The 21,955-nt window shown below is 42.0% G+C and overlaps 7 protein-coding genes across 7 annotated transcripts; all 7 read right to left on the bottom strand.

Annotated features, from left to right (window-relative positions):
* Positions 1-243: 243 nt before the first annotated feature.
* On the bottom strand, positions 244-4,219 carry LOC6734625 (polypeptide N-acetylgalactosaminyltransferase 1). The gene is made up of 4 exons (XM_016168148.3): positions 4,125-4,219; positions 3,092-4,042; positions 1,574-2,095; positions 244-1,450 (listed from the first exon to the last, which is right to left on the bottom strand). The coding sequence occupies exons 2-4, from the start codon at positions 3,751-3,753 to the stop codon at positions 829-831; spliced, it is 1,806 nt and encodes a 601-aa protein (XP_016027779.2). The 5' UTR covers positions 3,754-4,042; positions 4,125-4,219; the 3' UTR covers positions 244-828.
* A 3,318-nt stretch (positions 4,220-7,537) lies between these two features.
* On the bottom strand, positions 7,538-9,376 carry LOC6734624. The gene has a single exon (XM_016168147.2). It carries the CDS (start codon positions 9,320-9,322, stop codon positions 7,538-7,540), a length of 1,785 nt encoding a protein of 594 aa, XP_016027778.1. The 5' UTR covers positions 9,323-9,376.
* Positions 9,377-9,972: 596 nt separating this feature from the next.
* LOC27207345 lies at positions 9,973-11,772 on the bottom strand. The gene has a single exon (XM_016183045.3). It carries the CDS (start codon positions 11,770-11,772, stop codon positions 9,973-9,975), a length of 1,800 nt encoding a protein of 599 aa, XP_016027777.3.
* Positions 11,773-12,308: 536 nt separating this feature from the next.
* LOC27207055 lies at positions 12,309-14,157 on the bottom strand. The gene has a single exon (XM_016182806.3). The coding sequence runs from the start codon at positions 14,155-14,157 to the stop codon at positions 12,358-12,360; it is 1,800 nt and encodes a 599-aa protein (XP_016027776.1). The 3' UTR covers positions 12,309-12,357.
* A 371-nt stretch (positions 14,158-14,528) lies between these two features.
* Positions 14,529-15,782, bottom strand: LOC27208171. Its single transcript, XM_016183783.1, has one exon. It carries the CDS (start codon positions 15,780-15,782, stop codon positions 14,529-14,531), a length of 1,254 nt encoding a protein of 417 aa, XP_016027775.1.
* Positions 15,783-16,552: 770 nt separating this feature from the next.
* LOC27209173 lies at positions 16,553-18,327 on the bottom strand. Its single transcript, XM_016184658.3, has one exon. It carries the CDS (start codon positions 18,325-18,327, stop codon positions 16,558-16,560), a length of 1,770 nt encoding a protein of 589 aa, XP_016027774.1. The 3' UTR covers positions 16,553-16,557.
* Positions 18,328-18,582: 255 nt separating this feature from the next.
* On the bottom strand, positions 18,583-21,703 carry LOC6734623. The gene has a single exon (XM_002081595.4). It carries the CDS (start codon positions 20,519-20,521, stop codon positions 18,722-18,724), a length of 1,800 nt encoding a protein of 599 aa, XP_002081631.2. The 5' UTR covers positions 20,522-21,703; the 3' UTR covers positions 18,583-18,721.
* Between the last annotated feature and the right edge of the window lie 252 nt (positions 21,704-21,955).

Genomic DNA, 21,955 nt, shown 5'->3' with positions numbered 1-21,955 from the left:
ACAAAATAAAAGAGAATATGAAATATGTACTTATATCTATAAATACAAATATACAAACATGCAATGGAAATTTTTCAATGGAGTTGGCTTTAATTTCACAGCTGGGGGGTAAATGTGGACCTGTAGCTGCTGGGTCAACAAGCGGCCACTGCGATATTAACGCTGAACTCGGCCTTGACTGCTACTAACTGGTTACATTTTGTTGGCCCAGCACCTTCGACCCAAGGCAGAGGCTACTAATGGTTCGTTTGAAGATGTACATCCTCCAGTCGGAAGTTTTTTTATTCATGAAAACAAATGGCAAAATGGTTATGTTAGTAGATAAATGCTTACAACACTTTTAGTTTACAGTTTACATAGTTGGTTATTGCTGGATGCTCTCACGCAGGAGAGCTCCTTGTTGAATCCCTGGCCATGGAATGCAATCGTTCCACACCCTGCCTTACATCCTTACACGATCACATGGCGACTATATCATTTACATAGGATGGTTCGACTCTCTATTCTTACAACTTGCTCTATTTATATTTATACACACAAAGGACACAACACACAGTTAATTGTTATTAGCTTTCCAAATGACTCGTTTGCGTTTGATTTGCTGGTTTCCTATTTTGATTTGATTCCATTCGTTTTGATTTGCACTAGCTACCACGTCTCTTCTTAATATACACGATTTGTGTACACAAAATATATAATTCTAGGATTCGATTTAGGTATTTACAAAGGGTTGTTCTAATTTGAATTCGAGTTCCGTTCAGTCGGCGTTAGTCAGTATCTCTCAGTTGCTTTGGTCCCCAACCCATTTCCCCGCTACACCTTATCTCCTCAGTGTTCAATGGTCCATCGTTGGGATTCGCTGTGGGGATCGCAAGGCGCCACCTGGGCGTCGTCTAGACTCTTGAGTCCCTGGTGATCCAGACACATGCCCGTGTTGCTGTGAATGATGTGCTGGTGCTCGTATCGCCACTGCTCGTTGAACTCATCATTCTCCATGCAGGGCACCATCACCACCCGGTATGGTGGGGACTCGCTGTGCTGTACTGTTGCACAGCTCAGCTCGTTGCGCAGAACATTTGTGTTGGTGAAGGAGAATAGCTGAGACTTCTGCAACACCTTGCCGCATGGGTATAAGCCGGCGTTATAGGGCTTTTCGTTGTTCTGCAGCAAATCGTCCAGACATATGTTAGCATTCACGGCGTGCACCTTGCCCCATCCCTGCACGTCCTTGGTGGGCACAAACTTCTCCGGATAGATGTTCTTCAGGTACCACTCGAAGCTCTTGCAGCGGAGCTTCTTGCGCAGCATTACTCGGTGGGTGACATCTCCAATGTCCGCGTGGAACTTCAGATCCGGCCGGTTGAGGAAAAATATGTTGATGTACTCATCCATCCAAACCAGAGCCATGCGGGCAGTATTAATACCGTGTGTATCGCGATCGTTGGGGAATCTATAAAGAATTTAAATGAGTTCATTATAATACAGCAAAAGATAATGGGAGATGACAATAAAGTTAATATAGTTAATATAATAGTAGTAAATTATAAGTATAATACTAGTTCCTTTTGCTTACTTGTAAGGATGGAAATCGCGGAATATGTGTCCAACGCGGGAGCAAGGAATAGTCTCGATGGTGCCGCCGCACTGCCAGATGCGGAAGGACATCTCCAGGTTCTCACCACCCCAACCGTCCATTTGTTCGTCGTAGCTGCCCACTTCCCAGAAGTAGCGTCGATCTATGGCAAACAGTCCGCCGGCCATGGTGGGACTGTATGCTGGACAGATCTCCCGCTCCTGCCTGCACTCGCGTCGCTGGCGCTGCTTCTCCCGCTCCGGCAGATTGATCCAGTCAAAGTGGCCATTCCACTGGAATCCGCCGACCTGGAAGGATTTGTAGCCATTTGTGCTGTACTGGAAGTCGTTGGCATCGATGACATCGATAATGGGCACCAGCACGCTAGTCCGCGACTCCTTGATGCGCTGCAGGAGTGGCTCGCACCAGCCAATGTTACCCTCGCAATGGGCGTCCAGGAAGATGAGCACATCCCCCGTGGCGATTCGCGCTCCAGCCAATCGGGCACGAATCAAACCCAATCTGCAAAGAGACGGGCGAAAACTTTCTTTAGCTATGTGAAGGGCAAAACAAAACAAATTTATTGGGTCATTCGAAAACCTTCGATCGTCTGCCAAGCACGATTAACACCAACCTACATGGCATCCACCGCGTGAAGTCATCCGAAAGTCTGCAAAGCTCACGGGCTGACGAGTGTAATGCACGCAGAAACCGAGTCTGGGAGTTACAAAAAGTCAAGCCCAACACACATAATCGTAACTTGACGAACTGGTTTTCTCTTCATTTTTTTCGGTTTTTAGTTTTTGGTTTTTTGAGCGTTTGTCGGTTCTGGCCAAAAAGAAGATGCTCCATGCGCAACTGACATGGCAAACAAGTTATTCAAATGAGTCCAAGTCGTCAGCGTTTCGATTAGCCAAATTACTGAACTTTTCCTAGCCCATAGGCCATAATGGAAATTATCTAGGTGTCAAATTTTCACCTTTTATGCATTGTTGCACTTATGAACAATAATTAAGAAACTTGTATATACACTTTATTTCGATTTTTAATATGCAAGTTCTTATTTAAGAAATTCATAGCTAAACTAATGAGATAGATGCTTCGAATTGTATCTCAAAAAACACGAAAGCATGCTTTAGGTTTAACACCTCGTATTTGCATATGCCAAAGGTCGTATTGAAAGTGAATGAGCAAGTATAACTACTATATTCGCCACTAATCAAGTCTATAATTTCTTGAGGGTTTTTAAAGTACTGAAGTAGATGAACACTTTATCATATAAACAAGTTTGAATTTCTATAATTTGGCCTATAAAAACACAATTTCTCTGGAATTCATTTCAATTTCTTTTTATCTTGCGGTAATAGCTCACGTATTCTTTCCATTCAAGATTGGGAAAAACCGAACACCTTTTTCTGAAGTCTCTGGCGCAAACAGCTATTTCAGATACATTCGTTCTTAGTTAGAGTAACGGCAGTTCGACTTTTATAGGTCAGACACCTTGTGGCTTTAACTCACCGGTTCTTGAGACGCAGAATGGTGACCTTCCCCGCGGGAATCCGCGTGCGAACATAGTAGTCCAGCTTGGCGCCCAGTTCCACGTTGTCGCTACCGTCATCCACCAGAATGATCTCCTTGAGGGCCTTCTCGTTGCAGGTGCTCAGCGTGCTGTGCACGGTCCTCAGCAGCACGGAGTAGGGTTCGTTGAAGAAGATGATGACCACACTGGCGGTGGGCAGGGACTCAGAATCGAAGCGTTGTTTGGCGCACAGTGGATTCCGGTGGTCACCGACACTCCGGTTGTAGGTCAACTGCTCGCTTAGCTCCTCGTTGAGGGCAATCTTCTTGTAGATCTCATCGCCTCGTTCCTTGGCGGCACCGGAAAGATGCACTGCCACGCCCTGTTCGCCGAGTCCCGCCTTCTGCTTCTGAAGATCGAGTTGGATGATTTGTTCATACGGCGACTGGGTGGCGGGTCGGGCTATCTCGTTTAAACTGTCGCTATACGCCTCGAAGCGCTCGCGCCCATGACCTCGCAGAGCGGCCGCCCGGACGAGTGGCGCCACAGGTGGCTCCTCTGGTGAACCATTCTGCTGCACCTTGCTGTAGAGGATGAAGCAGAGGGCGACTAGGATGAAAATGATCAGCTTGCCGTAAAAGGAACGGAACCGAGGCAGCATGTTGGCTTAAAATATCTTTTGACTGGGACTGCTGGTATCTGGGATTCTGAGGTAGCACTAGCTTCACTTCTCCACTCCAATCTGGCTCTGCGGATCGGATCGTGTGCGTCCGCTGTCCGATTTTACCCGCTACTCGATCATTTAACTCCGATTCGCTGGCGAAAAATCCAGACACTTTGTAAGTATGATTCGTGGCTTCTCGGTTCGCCCACAATACCACAATTCCAGTTTCTTCCCGCTTTCCGTTGAGCGCCGCGCACCGCCGCTTTGTGGAGTGGCTTAAACTAGACTAAATGGCAATATTAATTCTAAGCGCGACTGCCACAACAACAAATGAAACACAACAACAATAAAAAACAACGAAAACTTACTCGGGCATGTTTTCTATACGCTGTTGCTTCAAGCGTTAGTGCATTTTGTGGTACTTTTGCAGCAACAGCTGTTAAGTCGGCGCTTTGCAGCACTGCCACAGTGGGCATTGCTTGAAAACTTATAGTTCACTGTTATTACTTCAATATAATATATTTATCATAATAGTTCTTATTATTCGTACAATCTCGGTAGTAGCAGAACACAAATGTAAAACAAAGTGAAAAAGTACAAAATTATATTTAATTCTTTCGTTTTTCCTGTAGACTTAAACAGAAAATTTTATTTCATTAACCCAGATTTGTGATTATATTTTAAAGAAAACTTGCTCATATATTTTTGTTTTTTGGCAAAATTTTACATTTTTGTGCTTCGGTAACCTTTAAGCAGATGTAAATAACTTTTAGCAAAGACTTAGACCACGTTCCAAAAATGTCTTATACGTATACCAGTGTCTTTTAAACTGGTTTTATAAGTATGATAAGGTGCTTAAACAACAAAATACATTTCCTTAAAAAAATTTGACAATTTTATATTAAGAAAATCTCTATTGGTTGCAAGCATGCTTGGACATTTTTTTTAAACAAATTTGGATACAAGAAATCTTTAAATTTTTAACAGTCTGACAAACATTTTTTTTTATAATTTAGTTTATGATTTGTATATTTATTTGTATAAGAACTAATCCTAAATTGCATTATTAAAGCCGATTAGTTCTTCGTAAGACATAGTAACTATGCGCATAATAGTAATTTATAATGATATACTATCGGGAGCAGTGTCTGCCGTTTAGATTGTACACAATTTAATGTGTGAGTATAAAACTAATAATTATAATTTATAACCAACAAGCATGCCAAGCCACATAGTTGTCACATCAATTGCGAAAAAAGCGGAAATTTAAATCACAAAGCTTCCTGCCCTCGAGTACCGTTGAAAACGAAAGGGACTGACCGACTGACTGTCGCACTTGACACCTTGGCCGGCACTTAATGCACAAATGGCATGTTCATTTGTTGTTAAGGGGCAACAAATGGGTTTCCCATTAAAAACTTGTTGCTACGCCTCTTGGTCGGAACATGCAACCAAGCACCACATGTTGCCAGTGGAATTTGTCTCTGGTGGCTTGTTTAAATCTCATTTGAATTCTAATTGAGATTGGTTCTCATCGCAACTTTCATTTTGTAATGCTTCGAATTGATGCCAACAAGATTGGCCCCATTTCGTTGGGGTCTGTGATTAATTTGGCTAATTAACGTACGACTCCAAAGTGCCAGTTGCTGTTTTTAAGTGAGCTCTTGGGACGCATAATTAATACGTTACGTATACGCATTGGTGTCGCTGCGGGAGGCGCCACCGGCCACCAGATTGGCGACCCAGCAGCTAAATTAAAGTTCAAAGTGCTCCACAGCCATGGTAATTGGAGTTTCGGAGTTGTGGGAAGCAACCGTTGAGTCGCTGAAAGGTGGCAACTGTTTTGCCAATCTCCGCTAAAACTCCCTAATGGCTTTGAGCGACAAAAACTAGGAAGGAAATAAGTTACTCTCTGGCCGGGGCTCAGTGGGATGGGGCCTTTGTTTTAGTTGCCGAAAAAATAAAGAAAGATGGAGCAAAAGGGGGAGATATATGCATATACATAGATACGTACGACGTGGAGCCAGACGAGATTTTGGAATTTCATTTTGTGTGCGACCTTAAAATACTAGTTTGTAAAAATGCAGCGAATCCGGCATTGAAACAGATTAGTTTCTTCGGTCGAAAAAATTAACACCTCTTAAATTTGAAATACTCTTTTATTATCGCCACCGAAAATTATGCATTTTCAGCACATTTGTGAAATGTTTAATGGCCCGAGGGCGAATTAGTTGGCTCTTAAGTGTTATGAGCCGCAACCGGATTGAAAAACGCGGCCCCCCTTCAAGAGTCCGCAAATATGTTTTTGTGTAAATAGCAGAAGTGCTCGATAAATAATTTTTTAAAATTACTCTATTCAATAATGAGTGCGGCTGAAGCCCCCAACGAGGTCTCATTAAAGCGCGTACAATAAAAGAAAAGGGCCAAAAACAATTTAACCACTAACAGACATTGTTCCACATGTGAGTCGACGACTGCGGTTAAGGTGCCTGCCATAATGACTCGGGCCACAGAAATCTATTAAATCTAAATGACCCTGAAGATCACACAGGCAGCCAAGAAATGGTCGACTAACGATCACCATCCATCAATGGAAATGGGCAGTCAACGGCGGATAATAACAGAATTGGGATTTGGGATTGCAATTGAAAAATGTCTGCCATAGATTTTACGGATTACGGTTGGGTCTATCTGCTACTTTCGTTTCGCTTCGAAAGCCTTGCAAATGTCAAAAGGTTGGGTAATTCCGATGATTGCGTTGGGGTTTCGTCAGTGCCAGAGGATGAGCACAGGTCGGTCGGATCTGATCGGATCGGCTCTGATAGGATTATGTCGGATCAGAGCTGGAGCAAGTCCACGACTTCCCATGACAAATTGATCCGCCTGGGAAGCGTAATGATGCCACATTATCATACGTTTTCCAGCGTGATTTATGATCCAGTTCGAGCGATTTTAAAAAGGGGAACTTCGTTTACAACTAAATCGAAAGTGAAAGATTTCACGATACTGGCTTGGCCATGACAATGCCAACCCATTGTCTCACCCACTACATCGCTTGGGGGTTAACCGGTTACCCAATGCCCCATCCCCATCGCCAAATCGGATTCCAATTTCAATTCCAGTGCCCTAGGTCCAATCAGCACGCGTCAAAAGTGGCGCCAAAGTAACGAACCAAATTATGATTCCGGATCGTATATGCACAAATATCCATCCGAATGAGCACAAACTAAGGCGGTTTTATGGCGGTAGCCAGTTGGGGTTTTGCATAATCCCCGGTTCCTGCTGAGACACCCGCATTGTGGACTGTTTATGGTAGTATTTATGTAAGAGCCAATTATGTGAGATGTCATCAAATATTTGACCAGTTCATTCGGTCGCCTCATCATACCTGATGGAATGCACATTTTCATACGCGGGGTTTTCACAATCGCATCGCAGATATACACAGATAGGGCCGATTGTCTCTTAAAACCACATCAAAATCAATATCGCGTATCGATCAACATCCAAAATTGAGCATTGTCTCAATGTTCGCAACCTCCGATGTGATGATTCGGATACATTTGAATAACAGCGCCAACAATAACCGCTGCTTCTCCATATCCGCTATCATTTATTGTGCGGAGGTGGCTAATCCCAATTCAACATTTCTTTGTTTGCTTTATGGCTTTTGGCGAAGGTTGAGCAGAGTGAGTTTAGCCATGCTAGCGAATCTTTTTATTTAACTATGGTGCAAACATTGCGATTTCAAAACTGATAAATATCTATTAGGATATACGATTTAATTTCTAACCCTAAGCCAATTGGTTAGCCTTAAGCGTCGCGTCCAACTTGGTAATCCCAGTAGCTCCAATCCAAAGCAACAGCAACTGATGCCCAGTCCGGTGAAGTACATGCCAAAAACCCAGGAGAGATCGCTTACTTCGATATAATCATCCAACCGAGGTGGACTGAAATCCTTCATGGTTGTCAGTTTTAGTTTTACCATATCCGAGAAGCTCCGATCGATCCAGTACTTCGATAAGCCGAACTCATTTTGTTGCATCATATGTTCCTCAAAGAGATCGCGATAGGGCAAGTGCCGTCTTATGGGGAAACTAAAAAAACTGATGGGTTTCAGACAGAGTTTCTCTGAATAGTAAAACAGTGGGAATGCGAAAAGCTTCTGTTGCTCCTTGAAGGCAATCCAACTCAAGGCGCTCATCGGGTACATATAGTTGTCATCGAAGGAGTCTCGCAAGTTTTCCAGTTGGTTGGACTCATCGAATATCTCCACATGATCCATGCTCACGTTAAACGGTCGCAGCAGCTCTATATCGTACCGTCGTATGGCCAGCTTGTACCTGAAATTCTCTAGATCGGCAAAGGAACACATCTTTGGATCGATAGGAGGACCCCACATGAAGGACTGCAGGTACGACGTGTACATTGTGGTGGTGATTACACTGAAGAAGCAAACGAGCATGGAAATCAGTTTCAGTTTTCTGTTGGAGTGACGGGGAAATGGAAAGGGCTGAGCCAAAAATCCCCTCAAACAGATATCGTTCATCAGAACATTAACAAGGCTCAGACTACGCCACGAGCTTTGCTTGATGTAGTTCAGCATGACTGAGAAAATACAAAATATGGCAATGAGCACTACCAGAACTGGTGGATCCACAATCCCCATGTAGATCTCACTATAGGGCATCATGTCCGGAAGGGGAACCATAAAACAAGTTGATGTCATCAAGTACGGATATGAGATCGTGTCGAAGTTGGTCATTTCAAAGTAGGCGGCGTAGCTCATGCCAATATCCACGAGATCTTCCGCAGCCCATTTCGTAATATTGTAAAAAGATGTTTTCTTTCCAGTTTCATGCAATTTCACCTGCATATCCAAGGTAGCATTAACTTTCTCAACAAAATTATTCAATAAATTGGCTACATATCCAATATATTTCTCTTGGCCAGTTTTGGGATCCCTGTATGCCATAGATCCAGGAATCAGGTTGAATGTGATTGATTTGAGCATTGCTCCTTGCATATTCCGAAATTGGTCTACATATATTGGATTACTCTCGAATAGATATACTTTTTCATAGTTTCTTTCCTGAAATAGCCGACAGGCGTATATAATCCCGACCTGATGGAAGTTGTTTTTCACCATGGCTATATTGTATTGATCCTTCTTAGAATAGAAGTCGCATACGGCGTCCGGTCTTATATTTCCATTCAGAAGGATCAGTCGCCTGTTCATTTGCAGCTTCTTCAGAGTTTGATAGTTCTCCTCCCTCTCGGCTTGAAACTCACAGGTGAGAATAAGTGCTAGGCTACTGTAATTCCATTCAAAGCTGGTGCTACCCGAAGAAACCAATATTGTGGGGACTTGCAATCTCCTTGACAAAGAGCTAAACGCGCAATCTTCTCCATAAATTAATAGGGTGTTGAAGAATTGCTCCTGTTGCAATCTTAGAAGAAGGCTCAGAAGTCGTTCCTCTAAATCTGTATGATTGGTATTGGTCGCATCCAAGATCCGAGCCTTTGTATATCCAAGGCAAAGCAAAATTATAATAATCCGTACCATGGTGCAAGAGTTACTATTGCATTTCCGAAGCGAACATTATATTTTGTACTTTAAACGACCAGTGAATGTCGATCAGGCATGCTATTTGTATGTTTTCCATATTGTGTTAACAAGGCCAAATGTTAAAGGTGTACCTAATGGCCCACTTAATTTGTAGTTGCGTTAAAAATACATACATTTCGTGGAGTCGACAAAAGAATAGTATTTTAATGTCTCAATTTTTATCAACGCCTCTGACATTTTATTTACTTTAGTATAAGAATACAAGGCTATTCTAGTTTCTTTGATAAGATCTATGAAATCACCATCCGACCGTACAAATATGGGCATGGTAAAATATGGAGGTGCCACTATTCCCGCTTAAATGAAGAATCAGTTGTGCAAAAATAATTTTATTTTAAAATAGGACAATGGTTGAAAGCCGAAAACCCCATTATCCTTTCTGCAGGATCACCGTTTTTAGGTGATATATAAAAGAAATGTTTTCAGTGGTGCCATATGCATTTATTGAGTGAAATAATTGTTATAAATTTGTTTTGGTATTTAAGAAAATATTTTCTGTGTGCTGAACAATTTAATACATAATGTACCAAATTTACGACATCTGTGCCAGAGTGCACATGAATTTTATAAGAATAAGGTATTACAGCTTACTTAGCTAAATTTTTTAAGAATGCATAGCAATATTCGCATTTGATTTTGCAGTTTCTCCAGTATCTCAGAGGTCTTAGAATCTCAAAGATAAAAAAACATAGACCCATGCCCATCCCAACGAAATACATGGTGAAAACCCAGTAGAGATTGTGTACTTCTATGTAATCGTTCTCGAGGGGCGGACTGAAATCTTTGAATGTCGTGAGATTTGCTTTTATCATATCCCTATAGCTCTGATCGATCCAGTACTTAGTTAACCCAAACTCCTTCTGGCGCTGCATGTGCTCTTCGAAGATATCGCGATAGGGCAAGTGCCGTCTTATAGGAATACTTAATATATCAAACTGATTGAGACAGAAGGCATCACAGTAGTAGAAGATTTTGTACTTGAAGAGTTTCTGTTCCTCGTTGATGGTGAACCACTGCAGGGCCGTCACCGGAAATAAATAATTGGTATTAAAGGTGCTTCGCAGCTTAGAGAATTTGCCGTAGTCATAGATCTCCACGTCGTCCAGGCTCACGTTCAGGGCCTCCAGGAACTCTGTTTCGTAGATGTTAATGGCCATCGTGTACCTAGACTTTTTTACATCATCAAATGAGGTCAGACGCGGTTCGATGGGAGGACCCCATAAGAAGGCCTGTAGATATGCCGTATACATTGTGGTGGAGATTAAACTGGAAAAGCAGACCAGCATGAATATCAGTTTAAGTTTTCTGTTGGATTGGCGGGGAAAAGGAAATGGCTGAGCCAAAAATCCCCTCAAACAGATGTCGTTCATCAGGACACGACGGATGCTCAGACTACGATATGATCTTTCCTGTATGTAGATAATTAGCACGGAGCATATGCAGAACATTATTAAGAACATTATCAGGATACTTGGTGCCACAATCGCCATGTAGACGTCACTAAATGGCAACGAATCCGGCAGTGGAGCCATGAAACAGTACGAACTCATTAGGTACGGATACGAGATGGCGTCGTAGTTCGACATTTCAAGTGTCCTAGCCTCGCATATACCAATGTCCAGAATGTCATTCGAGGTAAAATTCGTAATGTCCACAAAAGATACTTCCTCGTCGTCCTTGATCAAATCCTCCCGTATTTTCATAGTGGCATTAACCTTCTTAACGAATTGGCTTATCAACATGCCCACATAGCCCTTAAACTTTTCTTCGCCGGTCTTACTATCAATATATGGTATGGTTCGGGGTGGCTCCTTATCAGATAGTGTTCTTATTGGTGCTCCATGCATATTTCGAAATTGATCTTTGTAAATCGACTGGCCATCGAAGAGATTCAGTTTTTCATAGTTTTGATCTTGAAATAGGCGACATGAGTATACCACTTCAAGCTGATAGAAGTTTTCCTTCACCATGGCTACATTATGTTGCTCCTTTTTAGAATAGAAATCACACACAGACTCGGGTTTTATATGTCCTTTCAGAATGATTAGGCGCCTGCTAATTTGCAGCTTCATCAGTGTTCGATAATTTTCTTCCCTCTCGTCCTGGAAATTACAACTTAGTATCAGTGTTAGGCTGCTGAAATTCCAATCAAAGTTGGTGCTGCCCGAGGACACCAGCACTGCAGGAACTTGCAATCTTTCAAATAGAGAAGGAATGGCACAATCCTCTCCGTAAATTAAAAGGGTGTCGTAGGACTTCTCGAATTGTAATCTTTGAAGAAGGTCAAACAATCTGTACTCAAAGTCTAGATGACTGTTATTGGTGACATCCAAAATGTGAGCCCTGGAATTTCCAAGGCAGAGAAGAATGATTATAAGCCAAACCATGGTGCTAATGTGACTAATGGAATTCTTGTGCATTCATCACATTTTGTACCCAACACGCCTTTGAATTGGCCCAAAAGTGTTGGCGGGTCATGCAATTCTCGTGTCTCACGTTTTGTGTTGACATGACTAAAAGTTCAGAGCACACCCCAAAGTTTAGTTAATTAGTGGGTGGCTGGAAACACCTCCATTTCGTGTGTGAGCAAATAGAATAGTTTAAATGTCTTAATTTACTTTACCGGACTAGCAGTTGACTCCCAATCTGATTTGATATATTTTCATAAAACATTTCTTTTGATTAAATTAAATTTATTGTTATGTTACGATGAACGATCTTTGTGCCTATTTCCAATCCTAAAATGAAAGCATTTACTAACTTTAAATTACTAATATGAAACTTGTATTCTTATATATAAATATGTTTGTTTTTTACCCTTCTTCATTAATATAGATTTTTTTGTGCCAGTTTTTTGTAATAAAGTATTTTATTGTGCTCATTAAACGAACATTTTTAATTTAATTCCGATTGGTCAGCTAAATTAAGAAACTCTTTCGATTCACAAAATTTATTGGGGGAATGAAATAAGTTTAACAGGTGTTTAGAATTCGTAAATTTCGGAATTTCTTCCAGCGCTTCCACTTCCACTTGTCCACTCCTATTTCCAACAAGAAGCAGAAAACGCAAAGTACAATTGCAGCCAAATAGATTTTCATTATCCACGAGATGTCATCCATTAATAGGCTTGGAGTGTACGCTAATGGCCTACTTAGATCCTTGAGTGACGTTAGACCAAGTCTCACCATATCGAAGAAGCTGTGGCTCATCCAATAGTTCACAAAACCGAATTCGTGCTGCTGCATCATGTGTTCATCGAAGAGATGACGATATGGCAGGCGTCTGCGCAGAGGAACCGACAAGAAGATCAGTCTGGAGAAGCACAAGTCCCTGGCAAAATAGAAGACTGGCTCCTTGAAGAGCGTCTGCTGCTCCGCGTAGGATCTCCAGCGGTCTCCAGTTACCACATAGTTGTAGCTCAGGTTGAAGGCATCGCGCTGCTCATAACACTCCGGCAAATTATCAAAAATTTCTAAATCATCCACATCAATTTCTCGGAAATGTGAATTATTGGTCTTGATTAAACCATTAATCTCCAGTGCTGGCATTGCAATTCTTCGGTTATAGCTACCAACATCTTGGAATGAGCAGATTTCTGGTTCTGATGGCGGGTTCGTAAAAAAGGATTGCAAGTAGGCTTCGTACATCGTGGTAAGCATAATGCTTGCAAAGCATAGAATGGTAAATATCAGCCTCAGTTTTTTGCTAGCATTCAGAGGAAAGGGAAAGGATTGGCCCAGGAGACCTCGCAGGCTCTTATCATTAAGTAATATGTTGGCCAAGCTCAGGTCCTGCCATGACATTTTCTGGCTATATATTAGCAGGACAGATAGCAGGAGGAACAACACAAAGATCATTCCCAGGACGATCGGATCTATTATCATGGCATATACCAAATTGTACGGCAACTTTGCTGGAACCTGAACCATAAGGCAGTACGATGTCAGAATGTACGGATAACTGGAAATTTCTATGAATGTCATTCGAAATGAGGATTCTAGGGTGATCCCGATGTCCAGCTGTTCGTCCTCCACCAAACCTAAAATTTCCTTTACTATCAATTTGTTGGTCAAGACTTCTAGTTCCAAGGTAGCATTTACTCTCTCAGCAAAAGTGTTAACCAAATTGGCCACATAGCCAGTTGTCTTCATATCACCGGTCTTTGGATCCACATAAAGCATCGAACGCGGAGATAAGAAATCTGCCACTGCTCGGATGGATTTTCCGTACATATTGCGGAACTGTTCTATAAAAACTGGCTTACTATCCAGTAAACTGATTTCCTCGATATTGGGATCTTTAAAGTGGCGACACGCATAGACAGTTTTTGACTTATCAAAGTCTTCTGTTATCGTAGCTATGTTGTATTGTTCCTTCTGTAAATATCTTTCGCACACCGATTGCGGTTGAATGTTGCCTCGTATATAAACTAACCTTCTGTTTCTTTGCAATTTCGCGAGCGTGTTGTAGTTCGTTTCGTTTTCATCTTCAGGACTACAACTTAGTATCAGGGTTTGGCTGCTGAAGTTCCAATCAAAGTTGTAGCTGCCCGAGGACACGAGCACTGTGGATACATTCAAGCGCCGAAATGATGAATGAAAAACACAATCCTCTCCATAGAGAAGCAGTGTGTCATAGAACTCCTCCAATTGTAATCTCACGAGTAGACTAAAGACTCTATCCTCCAAGTGTGGGTTACTTTTATGAATATAATCCAGATATCGTGCACTTGAATTCCCAGCGCAGAGAAGAAGGATAATAAGCCACGCCATGGTTTCTGTTTAACTGTGGCAAGTCCTGTGCTTCCCTGGCATTTTGTTCTGTAAATATAGATTAAAAGTTGAACTGGCATGCACTTTTCATGTTTTTCATATTGTGTTAACATGCTACTGGGGGCAGTTTACAACTCGTGATTGGGAAATTACCGGTTGTATTAAAAAAGTCATAGACTTCAGAAACTAAATGTTTCTCTTTTGTTTATGGTTTTGAACAACGCCCAGCTTATTCCCCAACTCCCACCGCTGTCAACTATTTTTTACAACGAGTAAATAAATTGATACCTATTAATTAATAATATCTTTAGTTCTCTTTAGATTATAATCGTTAGCTTTAAAGCTTTAATAAAAGTAAGCGAGATACAGATTTAATTTGTAAAGATTTTTGAAATATATAGCTTAAAGCGATTCCAGCGACTTGAAGATCCCAGAATCTCCAGTGCAAAGCAACAGCAACAGATGCCCAGTGACAAGGCGTACAAGCCCAGAATCCAGTAGAGATCATCCACCTCGATGGCGAGTTCCACTGAAGGCTCACTCATGTCCGTATGTGGTGTCAGTTCTAGCCTCAACATATCCAAGAAGCTGTGATCGATCCAGTGATTCAGCAACCCAAACTCCTTCTGCCGCAGGATGTGTTCCTCGAAGAGATTGCGATACGGCAGGTGGCGTCTGATCGGAAAGCTAAGAATGTTGTCGCTACTAAGGCAGATATTCTCGGAGTAATAGAATACGGGATTAAATAAGAGCTTTTGCTGCTCATCGTAAGTGCCCCAGCGCACACTGGTTACCGGAAAGACATAGTTGCTATTGAAGGACTCCCGCAACTTAACAAATTCATGGTAGTCCTTGATGATTTCAACCCGCTCGTTGCTCACGTGCGGAAGGATTCGATTGTTCTCGAATCTCAGCATATCCATCTCGGCCCAGTTCATGGCAATCTTGTACCTGGATCGTTCCAAATCGCTAAATGTGCGCATCATCGGCTGTGGTGGTGGACTGTACAAGAAGGCTTTTAAATATGCTCCATACATTGTGGTGGTCATTAGACTAGCAAAGCACAGAAGCAAGCACATTAGCTTCAGTTTTCTGCTGCATTGAAGTGGAAACGGAAATGGCTGACACAGGAAGCCCCTCAAGCACATATCGTTCATCAGAACACTGGTCAGACTCAAGGACCTCTTTTGGATGTAGATCAGCAGAGTCGAGAAGGTGCAGAAAATAAGAAAGAGCAAGGTCAGGACACCGGGATCTATGATCACCCCGTACACCTCGTTGTAGGGAATCTTATCCGGAAGTGGCACCATGAAGCAATAAGAGCACATCAAATAGGGATACGTGAACGTATCGAAGTTTCTCATTTCCCACATTGTGTCCACGCTCATCCCGATATCCAGCAGATCGTTTGCAGTCCACTTCGAGATATTCACAAAGAAAATTTTACCCTCCACCTCGGCCAATTGGGATTGCATGGCCAAGGTTGCGTTTACCTTTTCAATGAAGTTGTTCAGCAAATTGGCCACGAAGCCAATCCACTTCTTCTCGCCAGTAATCGGGTCCTCTGTTGCCATGGATCGTGGTGCTAAGTTGTCGGTGATCGTTCTGATCGGTGCTCCCTGCATGTTTCGAAATTGGTCTATGAATATGGCTTTGCCATGATGGATATTAACTTCTTCATATTTTTGGTCATGAAATAATCGACAGGAGTATATTATACCCGACTGCGGGAAGTTTTCTCTCACCATGGCTATATTATATTGCTCCTTTTTTGCGTAGTAGTCGCATACAGATTCTGGTTGGTTATTCTCATGTAGGAAAATTAGCCGCCTGTTTGTTTGTAGCTTTATCAGTGTACGATAGTTCTCCTCCCTTTCGACTTCAAGGCCACAACTTAGAATAAGTGTTAAACTGCTGTAATTCCAATCAAAATTAGAGCTTCCCGATGAAACCAGCACAGAAGAGACTGGAAATCTTGCGGATAGAGCAGAAAACGTGCAATTATCTCCATAAACTAAGAGGGTGTCGAAGAATTTTTCCAATTGCAATATCAGAAGAAGGTTCAATATTGTATCCTCAAGATCTCGATTACTGTTACCGATTACAGCCGAAAGCTTTGCCCAAGCACTCCCAGTGCAAAGAAGTAGGATAATCAACCAATCCATGGTCTAATTGCGACTGTTGGAATCCTCGTATGTTTTGCCAATTTTGTATTTCAGCCAGGCTACATCCTTTCAATGTGTCACGCAATTTTTGTGTTTAAATTGTGTTAGTATTCTAGGTAGTTCAAAACGAGTGCGGGTTGCGTGTGATCTACAAATAAAATTTTAAAAAACCACCGCGAATCTATAAATCAGTTCACTTCTTTTATGAGGATAAGAGATAGTTAGTACGGCTTGTTTAAATTCTCGAATCCCGCCAGCGTTTCCACTTTACCCATCCTATTTCCGACGTAAAGCAGAAAACACTAAGCGATATGGCGACGAGATATAGTTTCATTATCCAAGAGATGTCCTCCATTAGAAGGCTTGGATTGTACATCTTTGGCTGACTAAGGTCCTTGAGAGGCGTTAAACCAAGTCTAACCATATCGAAGAAGCTGTGGCTCTTCCAGTAGTTCACTAATCCGAACTCCTGCTGTCGCATCATGTGCTCATCGAAGAGATGACGATAAGGAAGGTGCCTACGTAGGGGAATTGACAAGAATATCATGCGCGAAAAGCAGAGATCATTCGAGTAGTAGAACAATGGCTTCTTGAAGAGCTTCTGCTGTTCTGCATAGGAGCTCCAACGGTCTTCAGTGACCAAATAGTTATAGGTAAGGTTGAAGGTATCACGCATCGCAAGCCAATCTCTCCAATCCTCATAGATACATAGGTGTTTCTTTGGAATTTCCAGAAATTGTGTATTGTTAGTCCTAATCAGCACGTTTGCCTCAATTTCGGTGATGATAGTCTTATGACGAAGCTTACCAATGTCCTTAAAGGAGCGAATGTGCGGTTCAGATGGGGGATCCGTGAAAAAAGATTGCAGATAGGCTTCGTACATCGTGGTAAGCATCATGCTTGCAAAGCATATAATGGTAAATATCAGCCTCAGTTTTTTGCTTGCATTCAGAGGAAAGGGAAAGGATTGGCCCAGGAGACCTCGCAGGCTCTTATCATTAAGTAATATGTTGGCCAAGCTCAGGTCCTGCCATGACATTTTCTGGCTATATATTAGCAGGACAGATAGCAGGAGGAACAACACAAAGATTATTCCCAGGACGAGAGGATCCACAATCAGGGCATAAACTAGATTGTACGGCAACTTTTCTGGAATCTGAACCATAAGGCAGTAAGATGTCAAAAGGTAAGGATAGCTCGCCGTCTCAAGATTTGCTGTATATAAAGAGGCCTCTAAGGTAATGCCCATATCAAGCTCATCGTCCTTAGCCATTCTTGATATCTCTGTGATGCTCGCTGAAGGCTTCAGAAAGTCTAGCTGCAAGGTGGCGTTCACTTTTTGTGCAAAGTTAGTGATTAAGTTTGCCACATAGCCAATCATCTTCAGTTCACCATCTTTTGCATCCTGGTACACCATGACTCGAGGTGGTAAGAGATCTGGCACAATTCTTATTGCTTTTCCTTTCATATTTTGGAATTGTTCTATAAAGATTGGCTTCATCCCTGATAAATTTACTTCGTCCACGTTAGGATCTTGGAAATAGCGACATGTGTATATAACATTTGAATTGTGAAGGTTTTCTCTCACCAAGGCTATGTTATACTGCTCCTTTTGTGTGTATATATTACAAATATTACTTGGTTGAAAATCTTCTTTTAATAAAACTAGTCTCCTGTTCCGTTGCAGCTTTAGGGAAGTACTATAAGGTCCTCCATTTTCTATGTCAGGTCCACAACTGAGTATCAGAGTAAGGCTGCTGAAATTCCAATCAAAATTCATGCTATCCGACACCAGCACTACGGCAACATCTACATTTCTAATCAGGGAATGAAATTCACAATCCTTTCCATAGACAAGCAATGTATCGTAAAACTCCTCCTTTCGCAGTTTTAGAAGAAGGTGAAGTAACTCGTTATCCATGAGGCTCTGGTTTTGAACGGAAATGTCCGCTATGTGGGCTGCAATATATCCCAGGAAGCAGAGTATAATGACCATCCATGTCATTGCTTTCAAATAAACTGGTTTAATACTTTGAATTGTGCTCCTTTTTGTTTCATTTATCATTCATATAAATGGTTTTCATATTGGTGCCTTACATATTTGAAACTTGTGCCAACAATTTCCAGTGATGTTAGCCTTGTAAAAACAGTTTATAAAAATGTTAGTTGGAAGGGCCAGCAGTTTCAAACCATATCGTGTAAAAATCTACAGGCGTGACAGGTGGTAGTGTAATTTGTCTTCCATTTTCCTGGTGTAAATTACCTGAAAAGGTACATCAACGTTAAGCTGTTGTTCTATATCGGAATGGAAAGTTGTGTCGGCCAGGTTGTCCAAAACATTTACACGTTTTATTATTTTTGTAAAACATTTAAAGCAATTTATTTAACATTTTGGATTTTTACCATTTACACCTCCATAACCGTTTGCATCTCTCTACGCAACGAAATATCTCCAGTAAAAAGCAAAAACTGCTTATAAACATAGCTCCCAGATAAAGTTTAAGTATCCATGAGATATCGTCGAGCAGGAGGCTTACCCCAACATTTGTCTTCTTACTAAGGTCCTCCATGGATGCCAGGCCAAGTCTGACCATTTCGATGAAGCTTTGACTCTTCCAGAAAGTCACCAGGCCAAACTCATGCTGCCGCATCATGTGGTCATCGAAAAGGTGCCGATGGGGCAAGTAGCGTCGCAACGGGGGACTGAACAACATAAACTGATTAAAACAGAGATTGGTGGCCAGGTAAAAAGCGGGCTCAGCGAATAGCTTTTGCTGCTCTTCGTAGCCATTCCATCTATCCACAGATACCGGAAATATAAAACTTGTGTTGAAGGAGTCGCGCAGGACTAGATATTCGGAAAGGTCGTCGAAGATCAGCAGATGATCTTCACTTATTTCTCGAAAATGTGAGTTGTTCAGGGAGGTGAGGACATTCACTTCCATCCTGCTAATTGCCATTTTAAGCGAAGAGTTTCCAATGTCTTGAAAGGATCGAATATATGGCTCGGATGGAGGCTGAGTGAAATACGACTGCAAGTAGGCCTCATACATGGTGGTGATCATAACGCTGGCGAAGCACAGAACAAAGATGATCAGCTTGAGATGCTTGCTTGGATTCGCCGGAAATGGAAACGATTGGCCCAAAAGGCCGCGTAGGCTCTTATCGTTCAGCAGGATGTTGGCCAGGGTGAGGTTCTTCCAGGACAACTGTTGGGTGTAGATTATCAGAACGGAGAAGAGACACAACATGACGAAGATGATGCTCAGAACCAGAGGATCCACTATCATCGAATACACTAGATTGTAGGGCATCTTGGCAGGAACTGGTACCATTAGACAGTAACCGGTCAGTAGGTAAGGATACCAGACGGAATCCATATTCTTAAACTGCAAGGAACTGGCCAGTGTCGTGCCAATGTCCACAATATCCTCCTTCACCCAGTTCATTATATCCAGGACGCTGGGCTTCTTGACCCCCAACTTCTCTGTGTCTATGAACTGCAGTTTGGCATTCAGTTTCTGGGCATAGGTATTTATCATGTGTGCCAGGTAGCCCAACATCTTAGTCTCACCAGACTTTTCGTCTCGATAAACGATGGTTCGGGGCACCAGAATATCTGGCACCGTTCTTATAGTAGCACCACGCATATTCTGAAAGTTCTCAATGTAGATAGGTTGGTCCTTGAAAAAGTGTCCTTCTACATAGTTTGGTGTCTGAAAGAGGCGACAGGAGTAGAAGATATCCGATTGATCGAAGTTCGACTTAACCATGGCAATGTTGTGCTGCTCCTTCAACGAGTATCTCATACAAACAGATTCGGGCTCACTATTATCATCTAGATAAATCAGACGTCTGGTCCTCTGCAACTTCAGTAGGGTGTACGAGTTCTCTTCATTTTCCGCATCAGATCCACAGCTTAATACTAGTGTTGCTGTACTAAAGCTCCAATCATAATCGGTACTTCCTGATAGTACAGTGACTGCGGGTATCTCTAGTTTTCTCAGTAACGAATGAAACACGCACTCCTTTCCGTAGACCAACAAGGTATTGTACTCTTCCTCTAGATTTAGTCTCGAGAGTACTCGAAGTAGTCTACCTTCCAACAATTCCAGATCTCTGGGCTGGGTATAATTAAGTATCTGTGCGCTCAACTGTCCAATGCAGCCAAGAATAATAACTGACCATCCAAGAGCCATCACGAAACTGTTGACAATCCTCGCAGGACGAGAACTTTTTGTTTGCCTTTCACAAATGTGTCACAATATTTCAACCTCAATTCATTTAAATGGCATTTAAAAATCGTGTTAAAAGTGTATACCAGGTTATCATGCAATTTCCGTGTTCAGGTCGAACCAAGTATGGCAATTAACGGCTGCACTTTGAAGTGTTTGGCTGACATTTATGCGGGACACAAGATTCATTTAACTGAGAATGTCCCCACCTGGGGGTAAGCCCAAAAGTGAAAAATGTTTTGGCCTTGTGCGTGAGATTGCTTAATTTGAATGACTGGAAAGGCCTTTAACAACTTCCGCTGCAGATCGAAAATAAACTCGAACACCAAGTGCATTCCCATTTCGATGCATGTTTTAAGAGCTCTGGGAAGACAGACAATTCGATTGCTAAAACGAAATTTTCCGGCAATTTGAGCCAAGTCAAGCTCATTGCATTCGATTTTGTGACTCGCACTGGGTCCCGCATGGAAAGTGTAGAAACGCAAACATTTCGTTTTATGCTCTTAATTGCAGTGCAAGTGGATTTCAATTATTCAAATGAGGCGCTGCACTTCCGAGCCGCCACAAACTGGTCCGAACGCCATGCATTTTTGGCCAACAAACAAGGTACGAGGGATTTTTGGGGGAGAGGGCGATTTGTGGCAAAGGCGACACTGAAACTGAATTTCTTCTGCTTCATCATCATCATTTGGCTGGCTGATGATATCGCGGCTTTATCTCTTCGGCCTGCCTTTTGCCATTTTGCTCTCCGCCGTGAATGACGTTTCAGCGAAAGTTGTTACGTTACCATCGACAACCAGCACCACCGAAAGCCTATGCAAAACCGGTCGGTCATTGATTTTTGGTTACTGCAAATTGTCTGGCCATGACCAGCTGTGGAGCACAACTCATCTCCGCTGCAACTGCAACAGCAACGACAACGGCAACGCCAACTGAAGCCACTCGAATGGCAGGCGAAAATGCTTTGTTGTCACTTGGCTCGATCCACACTGCGTATGCTTGATTTGCTGTAATGGCTTTTGTGCGTGCAAGTGTGTGGCGAATTTCGATGTTTATGGCCGGTAAATGTTTACATTGCTAACCAGTTGCAGTGCCAGTCGAACATTGTTCAATATCTTTCAAAGAAAATATTTTGTTAATAAACACACTTCAAAGGAAACCGCTGAAGTCTTCGTTTGGTCACCTATGGAGTGTTATTAAATAGTGTATATTTTCTTAGAAGTTAATTAACTCGTAATAGTTCAAAAATTATTATAGCCTTTTACACGGTGTTAATTAAACGAATTGTATATGTTTGTTTTTGTCTAACATGTTTTAAGTGTGTTTTTGGCATCTAAATAAATGACAGTTAACAAATTAAGAAGTACCCTGCCTAAGAAATATGTGTAAATTTTTAAA

The sequence above is a fragment of the Drosophila simulans genome, chromosome 2R (assembly GCF_016746395.2).
Source record: "Drosophila simulans strain w501 chromosome 2R, Prin_Dsim_3.1, whole genome shotgun sequence".
In the NCBI taxonomy this organism is placed as follows: domain Eukaryota; kingdom Metazoa; phylum Arthropoda; class Insecta; order Diptera; family Drosophilidae; genus Drosophila; species Drosophila simulans.
The sequence above is the reverse complement of the archived record's forward strand: the minus strand, read 5'-3'. Positions and strand labels throughout refer to the sequence as shown.

What these genes read in the sequence shown, in the direction of transcription:
- LOC6734625 (XM_016168148.3), bottom strand. Translation starts at nt 3,753, where the DNA reads ATGCTGCCTCGGTTCCGTTCCTTTTACGGCAAGCTGATCATTTTCATC. An exon ending in ATTCTGCGTCTCAAGAACCG is followed by an intron (nt 2,096 to 3,091) that starts GTGAGTTAAAGC and finishes GTCTCTTTGCAG; the next exon opens with ATTGGGTTTGATTCGTGCCC. An exon ending in CGCGATTTCCATCCTTACAA is followed by an intron (nt 1,451 to 1,573) that starts GTAAGCAAAAGG and finishes AATTCTTTATAG; the next exon opens with ATTCCCCAACGATCGCGATA.
- LOC27209173 (XM_016184658.3), bottom strand. Translation starts at nt 18,327, where the DNA reads ATGACATGGATGGTCATTATACTCTGCTTCCTGGGATATATTGCAGCC.
- LOC6734624 (XM_016168147.2), bottom strand. Translation starts at nt 9,322, where the DNA reads ATGGTACGGATTATTATAATTTTGCTTTGCCTTGGATATACAAAGGCT.
- LOC27208171 (XM_016183783.1), bottom strand. Translation starts at nt 15,782, where the DNA reads ATGCAGGGAGCACCGATCAGAACGATCACCGACAACTTAGCACCACGA.
- LOC6734623 (XM_002081595.4), bottom strand. Translation starts at nt 20,521, where the DNA reads ATGGCTCTTGGATGGTCAGTTATTATTCTTGGCTGCATTGGACAGTTG.
- LOC27207055 (XM_016182806.3), bottom strand. Translation starts at nt 14,157, where the DNA reads ATGGCGTGGCTTATTATCCTTCTTCTCTGCGCTGGGAATTCAAGTGCA.
- LOC27207345 (XM_016183045.3), bottom strand. Translation starts at nt 11,772, where the DNA reads ATGGTTTGGCTTATAATCATTCTTCTCTGCCTTGGAAATTCCAGGGCT.